Consider the following 18262-nt stretch of genomic DNA (forward strand, 5'->3'; position numbering starts at 1 on the left):
CACACACACACACACACACACACACACACACACACACACACACACACAGCTTTGCAAGGTGAAAACAGTAGCAGACAACAATGTGGCGGCGGGTGGACGTCGTGACTCACGGCTATGGCTTCTCGAACGCTGATGATAAAAACAAGATGTTTGTCCTCATAATGATCGTAAATAGCCCCCCTCCTCCACCGATGGATTTGATCAAACACGGACCACCGTTGGCTAAACTCTAAAGACTGCAAAGCGTATCAGACTGACGCCTCCAGCTGTGACGTCTGCAGCGGCGCAGCAGCACGGCGGATTCACGCGTTTATTTCGGCGTCGAGTGTTTTATTATGCTTCAGGTATACCAAGCAAACCCCCCACTGTGTCCCCCTACCGGAGCGAGGAGACAGCAGGTAATGGGTTTTGAGAAAGAATCGTGAATCACGGGAAACTGAATTAGAACTTACTTACTTACTATTTGTGGTGTTATTGCATTGGTACAGAAGGGAGATGGGGCCGTGATAATGCGCCCCCCCCCCCGTGCAGATTCTGGGTCCAAACCACCAATGCAAGATGTTTTTAATCAGTTTTGTTCCACGTGAGGAAGGGGGGGGGGGGGGTGAAGTCCATCTATAAATACCGCGTATGGTGTGAATAGTACCAGGGGCATAGTTAGGCCTACTATTTTAAGGGGGCTTCACCCTGTTTTCTCCCCCTTCAAATTACAATCCAATAGCCTCTCATCATATTTAGAAATATAATCCCCGGGCACTAGGACCTTGGGGAGGCTGCTGCGCTGGCCTTCTCACTCTGCCAAGTTACGTCTCAAAGATTACAGCCAATGAGTTTAGCTCAAAGTAAATGATGCACAGAGTGAACAGTAAGTCCAGGTAGCTACAGAATGGGGCTATATATACATATAATATGATATATCGGTAGTTGTTAACGAGTGTTACCGGATTACATTTAGCTTTACTTCAGGCAAATTAAAGGGAATAACATTAGAAACGGTCTCCAGTGAGCGAGCGTGTGAACGAACGACTTCGAAATACTAGAAATAACTATCGACAGCTCTCTATTCTTTGCATTAGTATTGTATGCTTTTTTTCCATTGAATGGTATATTTGACACTGAACAACAAATGTATCTTTATCTCAGTGATGGAGTCTAAATGAGCATAAAAATATCACTATGACCCTAACATTCTGTCTCTTGTGTTATCATGGACTGAATGCAGCAAAACTACAGAGCAACATCACTTTCTGATTGAAACAATCGATGAACTGTCAGAAACATTGGATATTTGGAGCCGCCCAAAAAAATTGCGGCGCGCTGTGCGCAGACATACCCTATCATACCTCTCCTCTTGGGGCTGAACCCCCCCTTTCATTGAGTCCTACATACGCCCCTGAATAGTATCCTTGTAAAAAAATAAAAATTAGACAATATTATACTGCTAATATAATATCTCTCATTGGCCGATTGCCCGACCTGACGACCACGAGCATGTAAAAAAAACACAGAAAAGAAGGAGTTCTCTGAACTGGAGCGAAAGCAGCTACTTCCTTGTATTCCAGTGTAGACGCACAGTCGGGGTGACTGAGGAGCCCTCGGGCTCTATTGGGAGCTGATTTCCGTGAGTAATTCTTTAATGATGCAGACGCCAGGTGCTGCCGCCGTCACCCAGCACGTCGCTCGTCACGGCCGCAGCGTGTGGCGGCAAAGTTGTGTCAATACAATCACAGCATCGGGAATACGTGGGAGGGAATAATTGATGGTTTTAAAAATGGAGCAAAATGACTGCACAGCCGTCCTCGAAAAGACGACAAGAATTAAGTCTTTACCTTACAAGCCGATGCACATGAATATAGGTATAGCCCAATATATCATGTTTTGTGTTTCAAGCTATTATTATACATATTAATACTCTGTTTAGTTTGGCAAAGCTCAGGTTACTTTCTTTTGTCTGGAGGGGAGTCCAACGAGATCTCAATGCTGCTTCTGCCACACTAATGAGCCACGCGTCAGCTGATTGCAGACTTGGTTAATTGCTACTGAATATATATAGTATGCCTGACCATGAAAAGGCCACAAATCATTTGTAACATCCCAATAGTTTTTTAATTATCTGGACTAAAACAATACAATTGGGGTGTAAAAGTCTGTTATAATGGTATTGAAAGTTCACTATCCATCAGGCCAAAACATTTATTGTATTTTGTTTTGGGCTTTAGGCTACCGAATGTCTTTAAAAAAATAATGTTTTACTGTTTATTTTTTAGGCTACTGAATGTCTTTAACCCTCGTGTTGCCTTCGGGTCAATTTGACCCGATTCAATGTTTCACCCTCCTGTCGCCTTCGGGTCAATATGACCCGATTCAATGTTTAACCCTCCTGTTACCTTTATATTTACTAACATATTTTACCCTTGAGGTCAATATGACCCCAGCTATTAAAATCTCCAGAAAATTATTAGAATTAATATTGTTTTCCAAGTTTAAGTGTGAGGTACTTTATGTTTGTTTGTTGACTCCCGAAAGAACACCGACATTAAACATTGAATCGGGTCAAATTGACCCGAAGGCGACAGGAGGGTTAAATATTGAATCGGGTCAAAATGACCCGAAGGCAACACAAGGGTTAAACAAATTATATTCTTTATTTTTTAGGCTACTGAATGTTGTTAAAACAATTATATTATTTATTTTCTAGGCTACCGAATGTCTTTAAAAAAATTATTTATATATATATATATTTTTAAATGATGTTATTATTTTTTGCATCTACTGAGACTGTCCAATCAAACTGAAAAAAATCCTTGAACAAAGAAACGCAGAATATTTTTGCTGGCTATAAACAAGTTGTGAATTTTGGAAAACAATTGAATCTGCCATAATTTTGACTTTTTTGACTTCACAACGTTCTGGAGTTACTGGACATGTTTGGACACCAGTCTGAAAAAAATATTTTGCAGTAAAACACAACAAATGTTAGTGTAGCCTGCAACAGAAAATCAAGTTTTTAAATTGAATGAATGTATATATATATATATATATATATTTAGATTTTCTTTTTTAAGCTGCCAGCATTCGCATGTTGACTTAGAATGGGGGTGCGGGTGTGTGGGTGGGGGGGTGAGCATTTCTCCTGAGGGAAGTGGCATTACATTGCATCTACACTGCATATCTACCTGTCAACCTGCGGAGGCCATGGAGTGCTCAGACAGCTTATGGAGGTTGGCCAGCACGCCCACGCCGGGCAGATGCCGGACACACGTGCGCACACGCACACACACACACACACACACACACACACACACACACACACACACACACACACACACACACACACACACACACACACACACACACACACACACACACACACACACACACACACACACACACCTTGACAAAAGACATCCCTCAGACACACGCTTTGCTGCACAGACGCTTACAAATACGCATTAAATGATTCCCAAACCTGTCACACACATTAAAGTTAGTACGAGGAACTTTGTGACTGATTATGAAACAGTCGGTGGACCGGAGGAGGGGGCCTCTGCGCTCAGAGATGTTCTCATGGGTCGGAGGGTCTGGTGTTGGGAAACACTTCCGCTGTTGTCCACAGAATCAAAACAAGATACGAGTTCCTCATGGTAGCTTTAAGAGTTCCAGCTTGAGACACATCATTGGACATTGACATACTCACAAAGCACACCTGACCAGGCTGTGTGAAGGTCATGAAGGCTGAACACTGTTACCTTGTTGTTGAGTAACTGGCACACTTGGGGAACATAGTCAATGAGGCATCCTCCGCTGGGGAAGGCTGGGATATGAAGTGCCGAGGAGCCTCCCAGGGCACTGATTGAATAAAAAGAAAGGAAAACAGTTAGCCTGTAAACAAACATACTCAGATTACACAAACCATGCAGCTACCACCACGACAGCAATTTCTCGGGCAATTAAAAGTTTTATGGAAATGCATTTCAACCACTAAGCAATGCGAAAAGATGATATATTGTGCACACTGCTATTTACTGAAGTTGAGGAATTCAAAACATAAAAAGGAGCGTCTCATGCCCGTGTAATCCTCCTCATTCTCCTTCACTTATTCTTTTGACATCTTCCTCATTCAGTCCTGCAGCACAGCTACATTAGTGATTATCGCATGCTCGTTTAATCAGGGAATCTGCTGCAGCTCCCCGGTGACTAACCGACCGAAGGAGTCACTCCCTCATCCTCCTTTCTGATCTGGGCCAAAAAAGAACAGAGGGAATACCCCGAGGACGGGTTAAAGGTCTTAAGGAGCTTATAATGCTCATTTAAAGACACAGAGCGGAAGGTTTCTTCCACTGCTTTCTATTTATATTTAATTCTTCATTATTGCAGGGCAGTGGATGACTGCCGTTTACCAGGTTAAGCACGCATGCTGCATTTAAATAATCCACATGTCACATGTCAAAGATCACGTATGTTGAGATGCAGCCACTAAGGCGTGTTTATCCTTTAGCTGATCAGAATAGCTATGAAGGTAAAACTCAACAATAGTGAGTCACAAAGGACACGATCCCACTAAATCCCTCCCATCATCCAAGAGCTGTTCTGAAGTCAAGCTTAAGATCGACTTGCAGCAGCTCTTCTCAGAAGCCACAACATAACAGGCGTTGACTGAATCAAGTGATATTGACTCACTATATTTAAAATGCAGAATATCTTATTTTTTTACTAACTATTCCGCACTAGTTGAGTTCATTTAGAATTTAAAGGCAGCAGCCACTCATATTTTATTGTTGAGACGACCGTATATATTTTTAAAGCATATGCTGAACCCAAACGCACGTTATTAATTTTAATGGTCAGAAAGATACAGATTTATGGATTTAAGGATAGAAAGCTACATCAGAGTCATGTACGGTTCGTAGTTTCCAACTGAAATTGTTGCACGTATACAAATACATAAGAAATCACATTTACAGAATGAATCTGAAATGCTGCTGCGCCATTATAGTTTTTCCGAACCGATTTAATTGTTTGTAAAAGTGCAGATTGAGTGCAGTCAATCTCAGCATCTTTCTGAGCATTCATACAAAAACTTTATTAAATTCCCCTCTGATGTGTTGTTTCAGGAGAGGGAGCATGAAAGCAATTACTTACTCCGAATAATTAGTACAGTTCTCAAATGAGATCAAATTAACAATAATCCTAAATATTTAATACAAAAGAAAAGAAGCTCTTTAAAAGCAAGAACCAGAGCAATAATGTGTGCATCAGAGCTATTTCCACTGCTGTGGGGAGGGAAACTGGCAACATGCTTGACACTACGAAGCTACTGCAACTGACAGGTGAGCACGAGGTTATGTAGATGTCGTGTGAATCTGGTTATGTTAAAATGGATTTATGTTGTTTTGGCAGAGAGCCACAAGGCTTTGTTCAACCGTTATGGACAGCGTGCCTTCCTTTGGAGTCTGAAGAGCTCCAATCCACAGCTCTGCATCATCACTTGCAGCCACACCATGTTCAGTGGTGTACAACGATGTTATTCATGGTGGATGAAAATGCTGTCCATGTTTTATTTCAATGTTATTCATTTATTACAATGTTATTCATGGTTTATTACAAAGTTATTCATGATTTATGAACATGTTATTCATGGTGTATTACAATGCTTTTCATGGTTTATGAAAATGTTTTTCATGATATATAAACATGTTTTTCATGATGTATAAAAATGTCTTCCATGGTGTAGGAAATGTTTTTTATGGTGTATGAAAATGTTTTTTTATGGTGTATGAAAATGTTTTCCATGGTGTATGAAAATGTTTTTTTATGTTGTATGAAAATGTTTTTCATGCTGTATAAGCATGTTTTCCACATTGTATAAAAATGTTTTCTACAGTGTATGAAATGTTGTCCTTGGTGTATCAGAACGTTTCCATGGTGTATAAACATGTTTTCCTTGTTGTATCAGAAAGTTTCTGTCTTGTAAGAACATGTTTTCCACCTTTTTTCATTTCTAAAAACTGAAAGTCAGTGACTGACACCAAAGTTATGAGGATTGCACAATTTTTAAAATTCCAGCGAAAGGTTGTGGGAGTAGTGAAGCGGGAGGTGGAGCACATCATCATGCGCTCCACCCGTCATTATTACCAAACACCACACATGTTTTACGGGGAAATGACGTCTGCCAGAGTTCAGGGAAAGGTCAACGGTGACTGGACTCTTAGCCCTGACTGGCCGAGGAGGTGCATCTAAAGATAAAAGATAAGATAAACTATTAGAAGAAGTAAAGGAGGTGTTCTCCTGCTCTGGTTTCTCATCTGGAGCACAGACGTACTGACGAGACAGGACTCAGAGAATTGGCTAAAGATAAAAATCACATCCGTCCACTGAGATTCAAATGCAATAGCAGGTTTTTACTACAGATCCAGAGTTTTGTCTTTTCGCAAAATGACACTCAACTGAATATTAATACGGTCTTATTCACAGAGAAGCCATACAGACTGTCATGAATCCATTTTCATTGTCAAAATCCTTTTCTCCAGAACTATAAAGCCACCATTTACAGTAGGCTTTGTGCACATAATTAACGTTAGCTTGTGCGCACCAACAAACGGTCGATTGAAAATGGCTCTCGGCGATGAGCGAAGCCTTTGAACACGAGCATCCAAATGATGCCCATCTATCCTCCCACAGGTCTAAGAATAGCTCCATATCATTCAGATGGAAATGCAGACAGAGGCAAGGAAAGAAAAGGATGGTGGCGGTGTGTTCGTCACTCATGTAAACAGAATGTGCAGCATTTTGGATTTCAATGGTTTTGGCTCTTGTGACGTGACGCCGACCTCTTGTGCTAGAATCTTACAAAAGAACAACTTAGTTATAATACCGTGGTCCTTTACTGGTTAGTGGAAAAGTGCAACTCCATTTACCTGACACATCAAGCCGTGGTCCACATATATAGACGCACTTAAATCCCATTCACTTTATTTCTATCCATCCATTTTGCCTGTCAGTCGATTCAAACCCATCTCCCGTGAGGAGACCACGCTTTTATTCCACAAAAGGACAAACTTAAATCCTTAAGTGAGCTATAGCCTTAAAGACACTTTGCAATTAGAGCTTAAAATCAAAAGTTAAAAAGAAGAAGAAGCTTTACAATGACAGTTATAACATTCTTTTCAGGTTTATTTAGGAAACCAAAACCATTGTTGCAGCAGAACTTGTAAAAATGGGCAATAAAACCGCTGGAATTAAAGTGTTTTCAAGCTAGGTTTCAATCTTATATCAAGGTCAAGCTGAGGGGGAGAGTTACATTTATTAACTAGAACGGGCACTCGGTAGAGCGCATACCTTTGCATATCACAAGATTGGGCATTGAATTATGAACATTTTGGCATTAGTTGCATGCTAATTGGATAAAAATTGACCGTGCTATGGTAAAAAGAAGAATTTGACCTTTTCATGACCTTGACCTTTGACCCGATCGATCCCAAAATCGAATCAGATGGTCCCCGGATAATAACCAATCATCTCACCAAATTTCATGCGATTCAAGAAGATTTTGACCTTTTCATGACCTTGACCTTTGACCCGATCGATCCCAAAATCGAATAAATGTTCCCCGGATAATAACCAACCATCCCACCAAATTTCCTGTGATTCGGTTTAATACTTTTTGAGTTATGCGTGTAACACGCATACAAATAAATAAATACACGGCGATCAAAACATAACCTTCCGCATTTTCAATGCGAAGGTAAATATGGAGCTTAAGGAAATATTTGCAGACCTGGATCCTATATTTCCTCCGCAGTTATGACAATCCACAAAGATGACAAGATCGTCACAACCAATGAACTTACATGTGTGCAGATAGGAGGGGGGGGGGGGGGGGGGTACAAGAGAGGAGACGATATCCTGACTTTAGTCCTCTGATGTGGGTGAGGCTCTAAAGAAATGCTTACACTCCCCAGAATGCCCCTAAAGGCATTATTTTTTTGTTCGACACTCCTTGCCTGGTAAATTCAACATCAGAGCTCTATATTACAGTTTATTCATCCGTCACATGCTGCACACAAAAAAGAGGCGAGCAATTCACCTCTACGGCCTGTGGGCGTCGGCCTGTTGGCTACGTTTAATCCTATGAACAAACTACGAAAATGTATACGCGCCTCGAATGCATTACTGACGAGCTCCACGTCTTCGTCTTCTCATGTTCTCACTTTCGCCTCGCGGAGGTGCGAGCGGTGCGGACGGCGGCGGCGGCTAGCTGGTTAGCGTGCTCACTTAAGACATCTCAGACGGCTTTAAACATACCGGTGACACTGTGACCACCGCGCACTCTGCCCATTAAGTCAGTTATTTAGTAAAGGTTTCAAACTGAAACCGCCAGATCTTACACACGTTAATAACGTGAAAGTCTTCCCCTCCCAAGGGGAAAGTTATTCTCTCACACTTGAGAAAGACACCATCGAAGGCCAGACAGAGGGCTGGGGGGGGGTCACTCACCGTGGTGATATGCTCTCTGCAATATGCTGTGAAGACGGGCATCTTAATATTCATATATTAGTTAAAACCTAAATGAAGAAGTAGGTATCATGTTCCTGACATTGTGCCGCGTCTATATTAATTCACCAACGTTCTCAGACCAGTGTGAGTTCTGAATTGCTTTAAGCGAGCTTCCCGTGGGCGGGCGATCCAGACATAATGCCGTTTTATTTTCCGAGTGGCCCCCTGAAGAGTCCTCGCTTCAGTCTCCACTGGCGACGTCGCTCTCGACACGACCCACACAGACCGGAGTCACGGCGCCGACACGCCGCGGCCCCTCGGAGCAACGCGACCCACCGCACAACATATTCACTGGAGACAGTGGGACACGCACACGCCTGTAAACAAACCCGGAGACACACGCTGCCTGTGACTTCATCAACCAAAGAGATTATCCTCCGTGACTCAGGTGGATGGTGACGACGCTCAGCTTGTTTATTTGTGTGTGCTGTTGTAAGGGTGTGTGTGTGTGTGTGTGTGTTTGTGAGAGAGAGTCAGTGTGCAGTGACAGCGTGAGAACAGATAGAGACTCAATTGGAAAAGAGGGCAGACGTGATTCATTACCAAAGTGAGAGATGAGGCAAAGAAGAACGGTCTGGAGACTCAAACGTGGTTTCAAAGAGAGGACATTTCCATTTTTATTGCCTACTTCGCTTCCTAAAGCCTGGGGGGGGGGGGGGATGAGGGGGCGGGAGGGGGTCTCTCAGAGGTCCGTGTATGACTCCGCTCGTTAACTGCGTGGACCACATAACGTCCGGTTCTTCCTCTGTGACTGGACAAAGCGCCCGTAACCTCTCCGTTGTGAGGCGAGTATCCTGGCATGACGGCGACCAAGTTTGTCTACGATTCTTATTCGTCCTCGATTTAGATCAAATAAGATCAATAGGAGCCTCATGATGCAACCAACACACACACACACACACACACACTAGTGTATTATGATAAGGTTGGGCAACAGGAAGCTGATATATTTGGACATGGGTGTGGGCTCCACATGACCCTCTGCAGATTGTACTTCATACCGCAGCTACTGTACATGACTGGAGGACCAACCCGTTGAACTAAATACACTCGCAGGGCGCGAACACTATCACCAAGGAGACCGCTGCTTGTGTCCCATGTGAAACCAAGTCAACGAAGACGCCAGCGAAGACTCTATTGGAACTGGTTGTACCTTTGATGCGCTGCAGGTGGAGTGACAGATGTAGTTATTTAAGTCCTGATCCAATGTGAGGTCAAAGGTCAGGGATGTCGTATGTGTACAGACCGTAATTTGTAATTTTGGGCAATGCAAAATAAACTGAATTAAATTGACTAAGTAAACAGGGGTGGGGCGGAATTAGGAAAAGGGTGCCGTCAACAAGTGGTGTGCACCAACCAGTTGTTACTGGTTTTACGTTGCTGGGCTGCCGTCAAAACTAAAACTCTCAAACTCTTAAGAAAGAATACACTGAGAACCTAAAAATGATTTAGTCATAAATGCGGTATATTTCTTTGTTACGGATAAAAAGACGCGCACACACACACACACACACACACACACACACACACACACACACACACACACACACACACACACACACACACACACACACACACACACACACACACACACACACACACACACACACACACACACACACACACACACACACACACACACACACACACACACACACCTCACTTTACAAGGACTTAAAGAACCAACACCACACAATGAAGAAGAGGTGTTCAAGGAGACAAAGAGGGGGGAAATAAAATGTGGCGCTGCGACAGAGAGACAGAGAGAGGTGTCTGCACCGATATCCTTAAGACTGCCGAGTGGGTTGTGCAAGATTTTTTTTGCGAGGGTTTCGTGGTGAATTCATTTCATCAGACGGACATTTTCTCCACTGACGAGACGTTCTGCGGAAAATGATTGAAAAATGCTAAGATTTGCAAAGGCAATAAAACACCTCAACCCTGGAGAAGAACACACAAGCTGTACACCCACATACACACACACACACACATCGGGCAGGCAGGCATGCACGTACACACACATGCACATACCTACAGGCACATGCAGATATACAAACATTAGTGCACCGCAGCCTAAAACTGTCTGTGTTGATTTTTCTGGGCTCCTAAATCTGGATTGGGGGCAGAGACGGTGCCCACTCCATTCTTTTATGCCACGCAGCAGGTTTTCTGGGGGATAGAGAGATGCATCCAGCTTGTCTCATGGGCACTGCGCAATCAGGTGAACGAGAAGCAAAGAGAACGAGAAGCAAAGAGAACGAGAGAGGCGATGAGTCTGGTTACGAAATGGTAGAGGAGAGGAGAGGAGAGGAGAAGGTTACACACAAACAAAAACACAGAAAGGCAGATTTTTCTTTTTTTAAGTGTGTGGCTGTTGAGCCAAATTTATTCTGAAATACCACAATTCTCTGAAACTGAGGCGAGCTGCAGTGACACACACTCATCACTTGCATTAAAATGAGGGCTCAGTTAGCCATGCTAATAAGTTAATGAGCACAAACAACAACAAAGTGAATTGAAAAAAGTCGTAATAATCGGTGTGGCGTCATATTATAATAAATTGTCCTGACTATCACCCCCAGGACGATGTCCTACTGGTTACTCCCCTGCACACCTCTTTATACTTCATATTTAATATTTAATTTCACTTCAACACACAGAGTACCTCGTCTACAGCACTGTTATCGGTTTGTGCACTTTTATTTTATACCATTGTAAATGTAATGTTTAAATTCTTGCACTATGTAGACTGTTGACTGTTGCCGCCAAGTCAAATTCTTTGTGTGTCCAACACGAAGCAAATAAATGTTTCTGATTCTGAATTTGCCGTCTGATGACATGCAGCTGTGCGCCGGACCCCGGGTTGGCACGATTGGGCTGAACTCCGACTGTCACTCTGCTCTCGTTCTCGTCAGCGTCCAAAACAACAGCAGCGTCTCATTCTGAGCAGGTGCAGTCGGTGAGAAAGAAGAATGCAAGTTGACCGCCGGCCCGAGCAGAAGCGATATGACGTGGGCTTTGTGTTCTCTCTGTGATGCCGGTCTCGGTACTCGGGCGGTTCCCCATCATGAAATAGAATCGTCGAATCTCGCCCATCATTGGACGGGCGTCAATTTCTTTAATTGTTTTTTGCCTGTTTGCAACATTTTCTTCCTTTTCTTCCACTTAAAATATAATATAAGTAGTGCTGTGAAAAATAACGCGTTAACTCAGTTAATCCAATTACAGGTTTAACTAGTTTTTTTTTTTTTACGCATTTAACGCATGCGCAGAATGAGCTTCCAATCCGTCTGTTGTTGGTCGTTGGGACGAAAAAAAAGTCACTTGCAAAATGAGCTTCCAATACACCACTTCAATCTGAACTCTGTCCGCTCTCATGCAGACGGTCTGTTCATCGGTAATGATCCTTCCGCAGGTTCACCTACGGAAACCTTGTTACGACCTTTACTTCCTGAAGATCAGGGGTCTCAACACGTCGATCGCGACCTGCCAGTCGATCGCGGCGTAGTGTTGGTAGATCGCATGACATTAAAAAGATTGGCCCGCCCCCTGACATGTTCTCTAGAGCATGTCTTTGTTCTTTTATTAAACTAAACGTCTGTTGTTGATCGTATTTCCACAGCAGCATGTCATTTCTGTCTCTTCGCGTTGCGTTAACACTTATCGATCTACGTCTCGCGCGCCACAGAGCTCCGTGCGCGCGCATCGGGACCGAGCAAAAAAAAAGTCACTTTTCAATCTGTCCACCTTTAGATTGTATCATGGTGGAGTTAATGGTTGACAAACAAGAGAAAAATGCTCTGTTTAACCCTCCTGTTACCTTTACATTTACGAACATTTTACCCTCGGGGTCAATTTGACCCCAGCAATTAAAACCTCCAGAAAATTATTAGAATTAATATTGTTTCCCAAGTTTAAGTGTGAGGTACTTTATGTTTGTTTGTTGACTACCTAAATAGCCCTTTAAATAAATAAAAAAGTTGATATTTCTGATATGTTTGACACAGTGAAAAACAGCCTGGGGTCAAATTGACCCCAAAGAACACCGACATTAAACATTGAATGGGGTCAAAGTGACCCTAAAGGTAACAGGAGGGTCAAACATTCTGTTTAGGATGAAGATGTATTAATGTTCCATATGGAAGAAAACTGCTAAATAACTGCTGAGTTGCAGCACCATTGTATAGAAGAATGTATAAATGTATATATCCGTCTTTTGTCATAAATCTCTATGTTCTCACAAAATATACCGAGAATATCGGTAATATGTGATTAATCATGATTAATCCACAAAAACCTGTGATTAACCCGATTAAAAATTTTAATCGTTTCACAGCCCTAAATATAAGACAATCTACAAGTTCCATCCATCTTCTCGCTGTTTGTCGTGCATAGCGGTTGCATGAGGAGGCGCGGCGCCGTCCAAGGTAATGAAACCGATGGTAAATGGGCTTGAACAGTCACCTCCAATACCCTTCGCTCACTCACACGGAGATACATTGAAAATTAGTTTCAAATTGTGTTAACGGTATTATTAATAGGCTGCTATTCATCCCACAATAGACTATAGATCAGGGGTCCTCAAACTTTTTCCTGTGAGGGCCACATAACTGTTCCCTTCTCTGATGGGGGCCGGGGTCAGTTTGTAACAGAAAAAGTGTGACGATCTCAGGGGTGCCTAAATGTAAACATGTATTGTTTTCCAGAAAGCCAAACATAACCAAATATGAATAACCCTTTCCGGGATCTTCACAGAAAAAAAAGAGTCAGGAAATAAATAACACTATTTATTCTCTTACCTAACCTTTTCGCCATTATTCCTTTCTATTTGACAGCGGCTAGTCTAGGATTTGCGAGGCCAAACTGAAACATAAATAAATAAATAAATATATATATATATTTAAAAAAAATCATAATGCATCTCTGGTATTGTTCAGGGGGCCGGGCCAAATGTGGAGGCCTTAGTTTGGGGACCACTGCTCTAGATCATGTTATATGTGATATATATCGTGAATGTAATTATGTCAGTGAGAGTTCACTTAGTGGCAAATGAGATAAATAAAGCTTCTAATCTAGTTTGCTGTGCAGTTCAATGTGACGTGATGAATAATGTAAAATACAGACGGCTCGATACTCTCTAAGTTCGTTCAGCAGAAATATTTTGATGCCCTGTGTGAGATTGATTTAAAAAGAGATATTACAGGGACGGATACATAAGATCTGCCCAATCCGATAGCGATTTGTATCCTTAATTGGACTCGTCTCTTTGCGATTAAATATGTCAGTAACACCCCAACCCACTAGACACCGGTGACCCTGCTGTTGCCTCATAACTTCCTTTCTTTTCTTTCTCCCTCTTCCTGGTCGGATCACAGCACAACCTCCACTGCAACAATAGCCGATAAAAACCTGATTTGGCTCGACAGCAAAAATCTGCCGCCTCCTCCGACGGTTCATATTCATACATTCTCTAAACGTCTAAATCTATTTAACACTTCAACGGCGAGTTTAAACGAGCGAGGAGAATAAATTCACAGGCGGCTTTCACAGTGTGTTTCCTTCTGTAAAACGTTATGTAACCCACGAACGCTGAATCTTAAGCAGGTGGATCTGTACAAGAGGAAGCAGTGATTTGACTTCTGGTAATCAATCGCTTTTTCTCTCCTCAAAAATAAAGCAAAAACCGTGGTGCAGTCTCAACTCTGTGAGGCAGAACACATTACAGGGATGGTCTGTTTGAACAAGGTGGGGGGGGAGGGGAGAAGGAGTAACGGAGAGAGAGCAAGAAAGAGGAAGAGGGAATAGAAATGGAGGTATAACGCTGTAGCTCAGGGGGGCTTACAAGTCTACGTTCAGAGCCCCTCAGATCAGAGCCCCCGCTGAAAGGAGAGTCAAAGTGAGATATCAAACAACTCGGGAGCGATGAAAGAGGAGAGTGGAGAGGTGCGGGGGAAACGGGAGAGAGAGAGAAGCGAGAGCGAGGGAACCGCTCTCCTCTCCCGTGTTTTGTTGTTTTCTTTTTTGTTTTGTTTGTTTGTTTTCCTCCCTCTCCTCGCTGCGTTTTCCAGCGGAGCGAGGGACGACCTCGCCGGGTAGAGCGCGGCTCTTCTCTCTCTTTTAAGTCCCACTCACTCTCTCGGCTTCCCTTTGAGGATCAGCCAGAGGGATCAGCAGAGGAGAGGGAGTGATGGAAGAAAAAAAAAAAAACACACACACACACACAAAATAGAGAAGGATGGAGAGAAGAGAGACGGGGCGGCAGACTTGCGAAAGTGGGGGTGGGGTTGTAGGGATGGAGTGATACGACAAAGAGTAACGATAGAGTTTAACAACCGGTAAAGGGGAATAATAAAAAAGAAAGACGCGAGATAGACAGGACAGCAGCGAAGGACGAGGAAGTGAAGGAAGGAAGGAAGGAAGCAAGGAGAACGAATGGACACATGAGACTCGGAGCAGAGCCCCGGGGCCTTTTGGACGGAATAAAAGCTTCTGCTCGACGAGTGCTCGCCGCACTTTGTCCCAGAAGTCTTTCAAATCTAATCCCGGTGACACGTCTGCAGCTTCTGGTCCGGTTTCTAATGTTGGATGACTCGTGCTGCACTCGGCAAGTCTCAGAAATTCTCAGTCGCCTCACGTTCATAAGTTTTTGTCGGTCTGTAAAAATAGAGTTGAGCCACGAAGACTCGCACATAAGCGCCACTTTAAATGTGCCGCTGAATAAGAGAAGTGCTCACAGGCTTCTTGGAAAGACACCATTGGGCTTTGAGGGGGCAGCCCGACGGCGGCGTTATCGTCCTATCAAATGAGAGTTTGGGGCCACTATTACTACTTCACTATTACTACTAACTTACAGGGCAATGTGGAGAGACAATGTGTCTGAGGTCTCATTCATAAAACCGGGTGAGACCTTGTTGCCCACCTGATCTGACAGCAGCTGACGAAGGTGTGTGTGTGTCTGTGTGTGTGTGTGTGTGTGTAGCAAATAGTTCTCTGTAGCTCTGTAGCTCGTCATTTTGGATGATGAGGGTAAAAACTGGTAAAAAGTGAATTAGAAGCTAACCGTGCCTCGACAGCCCGGCCGTACAGCAAGAACAGATGTGTGTGGACAAATAAACGACGAACGCAAAGACAAAAAAAAAAAAAAGAGAAATGTCAGGATGATTGATGAAGCCTTGGAATGACGGGGAGGCTGCAGACATAAAGAACCTCAGAACATTTTGACGCTGAATAGAAGTTGATACGACAGCTTGTACCAACACTGAAATTCAGCGGTGAAAAAAAAAAAAGAAGAAGAAAGAAGCTGAGCCAAATTTCTTTCACCGTCTCCTGAGATGAGCTGATTTAAACAATCTCACAGCCGTCGTCAAATGAATCTCTCTTCGCTGGAGACGGCGAGCAGAGGACTAACGAGGGTCAGCGGGGACGGGTGAGCGAAATGAAGAACACATCCATGGTAGATGTGTCACACACACACACACACACACACACACACACACACACACACACACACACACACACACACACACACACACACACACACACACACACACACACACACACACACACACACACACACACACACACACACACACACACACACACACACTTGTTTTCAAACTGCGGCGAAGGAGACGTACACTCTTTCCTCCTCTCTCCGCCCCGGGTCATGAATTAACACACTCCCACACAGCTGACAACAAAAGGTGCACAAAGGAATGTAAACAGAGCATATTCATGCACGGCTTTGATATGCATATGTGCAGAGGTCTCATACAAGACAAGAGGCAACAGGAGGAGAGAGAGGGCTGGCGGACGAGAGCCGCCACGTTGTTTTCAGATGCTTCTTAAAAAGCTTTTTTAGATGGGGAGGTTTTCTTTCTTTCTATAGCCTGCAACCACCCCTCTCCATCCCCATCGCTTCCCGCTCTCCACTTCTCCACACGCCTGTAGCCTCCTTCTGTCTGTTCTCCTCACGCAACTGGCAGCGGAGAGGGGGGAGGGGACGGGGGGCTTCTAACAACACTGCAGCTTCACTCTGGTCTGGAGCCATGGCGAGGGGTCAGTCTCCCTCACACACACGCACACACAGCTCCATCATAAAACGAGCAGGAGACGGCGTTACTTAAAACTAAATAAAAAAATCCTAAAATGAAATATCTTGGAGGTTGTGTAAAGCAGATACAGGAGCCGCTATCGTAGCGCTGCTTGCTAGTATTACTCAGGCATGAAAACGGGTCAGGGGTGAAAAAGGTGAGAAGGATAGGTGCGCGGGGGGGGGGGGGGGTAATAAATATAAATTGTCATTGTATATAATATGGTCATTCATGAACCAACTTCCTTTTTTTTGGCGTGAACAAGTCTTCAAGTCTTGTGCTCTGCTGAGCCATGAATCTGTTCCTCGAGTCTGTTCTGCCTCTACCTGGTTGTCTCAATCTTCTATACCATACCTGCCATAAATATCATGATACTGATACAATACCATAAAAACAGTATACCATAAATAAGATACTGGTATATTTATCTATAATAGTAAAAAATAAAATATCTGTATGGTTCACTTTTTACCAACTTTTTCAACACTTAACAAATGGCAGTAATATTAGTATTAGCATACAGCAAGATATTAATGAAACTACATGGTTCCATCATAGCATTGATCAATGATTATACACTATGAGGCCGTTAGTCTCTGACCAGAGGATACAGAGTTCATCAGGATGAGCAGCTGTAGAGTTACATAACTTTACAGACCGTCTGCATTGGAGACAAAGTACTTAAACATTTCACTTCTGGCATATTTTGTTATTTTTATTTTTAAAGCCGAAGACTCAAAAATTCCGCCACTTGACGCCACTCGCTGTGATCGCAGCGCAGTGTGCGCAGACAGCTCGACACGGAGCAGCGCGTGCGCTCTGATCGCTCTCTTAATGAAGTATTGAGACTAAAAATATGCTAAATCACATCGCTCTTAACATACGGGTACTTTGTTAGCGTCGCTACACCGTGCAGCGTGACAGCAGCAGATGTAGCGGACTAGCATTCAAGCTAACCTGAACCCCCAAACGCTGAAGACATCTTGACGCTGATTGGCCGAGACGCGACACGTCCCATCAAAGATGTTTTATTGCGAAGAGCACCACTTCACATTTTCTCCGTGTCCCACTCCAATCTTAGAAACGCCGGCCAATTGACCCCCCCCCCCCCTACCCCAAAACAAAAACTCTTCGGATCTACACGATTCACGTAAGTCACCTATTTTGGTTTCAAAACGGCGAATTTCGCCGAAAGGTGAGGGATTCTCATGCCTTATTACTCAGTAACACATGCACAGCACGGGAAGGAGGGGGGGGGGGGGGGTCATGGAGGACGTGTAGGTGACCTCTGTGTTGGTGTCATTAGGATATTTGTTGCCGTTGCTGCACAGATCCTGTCACACTTTATTCTTTACATCCCAGAGAGGGGGATTGGTGTGTGTGTGTGTGTGTGTGTGTGTGTGCGTGCATGGATCTGTTATAGCGCTTGTGCCGGTAATGAGAAATAATACGCATTGTAAATATGAGAGAAAGAGAGCGAGATATGAATTGAAAAAATCTGATGGGGTGAAAAGGTCAGGAGATTTGCATGAAATTTCAAAAATATAATAAAACCGGAGAGGAGGACAAAGTCTAGAGGACCAACAGAGGAACATGGGAGATGAGAATAGAAA

The 18262-nt window shown here is 43.5% G+C and overlaps 1 protein-coding gene across 3 annotated transcripts in view; it reads right to left on the bottom strand.

The window, feature by feature from the left end:
• Positions 1–18262, bottom strand: part of babam2 (BRISC and BRCA1 A complex member 2) — a 92987-nt gene that overhangs the window by 10095 nt on the left and 64630 nt on the right. For all 3 annotated transcript variants that reach the window (XM_056426318.1, XM_056426320.1, XM_056426321.1), the window contains exon 8: positions 3750–3849. In XM_056426318.1, coding sequence (XP_056282293.1) covers positions 3750–3849 — 100 coding nt within the window. The remainder of the gene's footprint in view (positions 1–3749; positions 3850–18262) is intronic.

Source organism: Pseudoliparis swirei, chromosome 11 (assembly GCF_029220125.1).
Source record: "Pseudoliparis swirei isolate HS2019 ecotype Mariana Trench chromosome 11, NWPU_hadal_v1, whole genome shotgun sequence".
Classification (NCBI taxonomy): domain Eukaryota; kingdom Metazoa; phylum Chordata; class Actinopteri; order Perciformes; family Liparidae; genus Pseudoliparis; species Pseudoliparis swirei.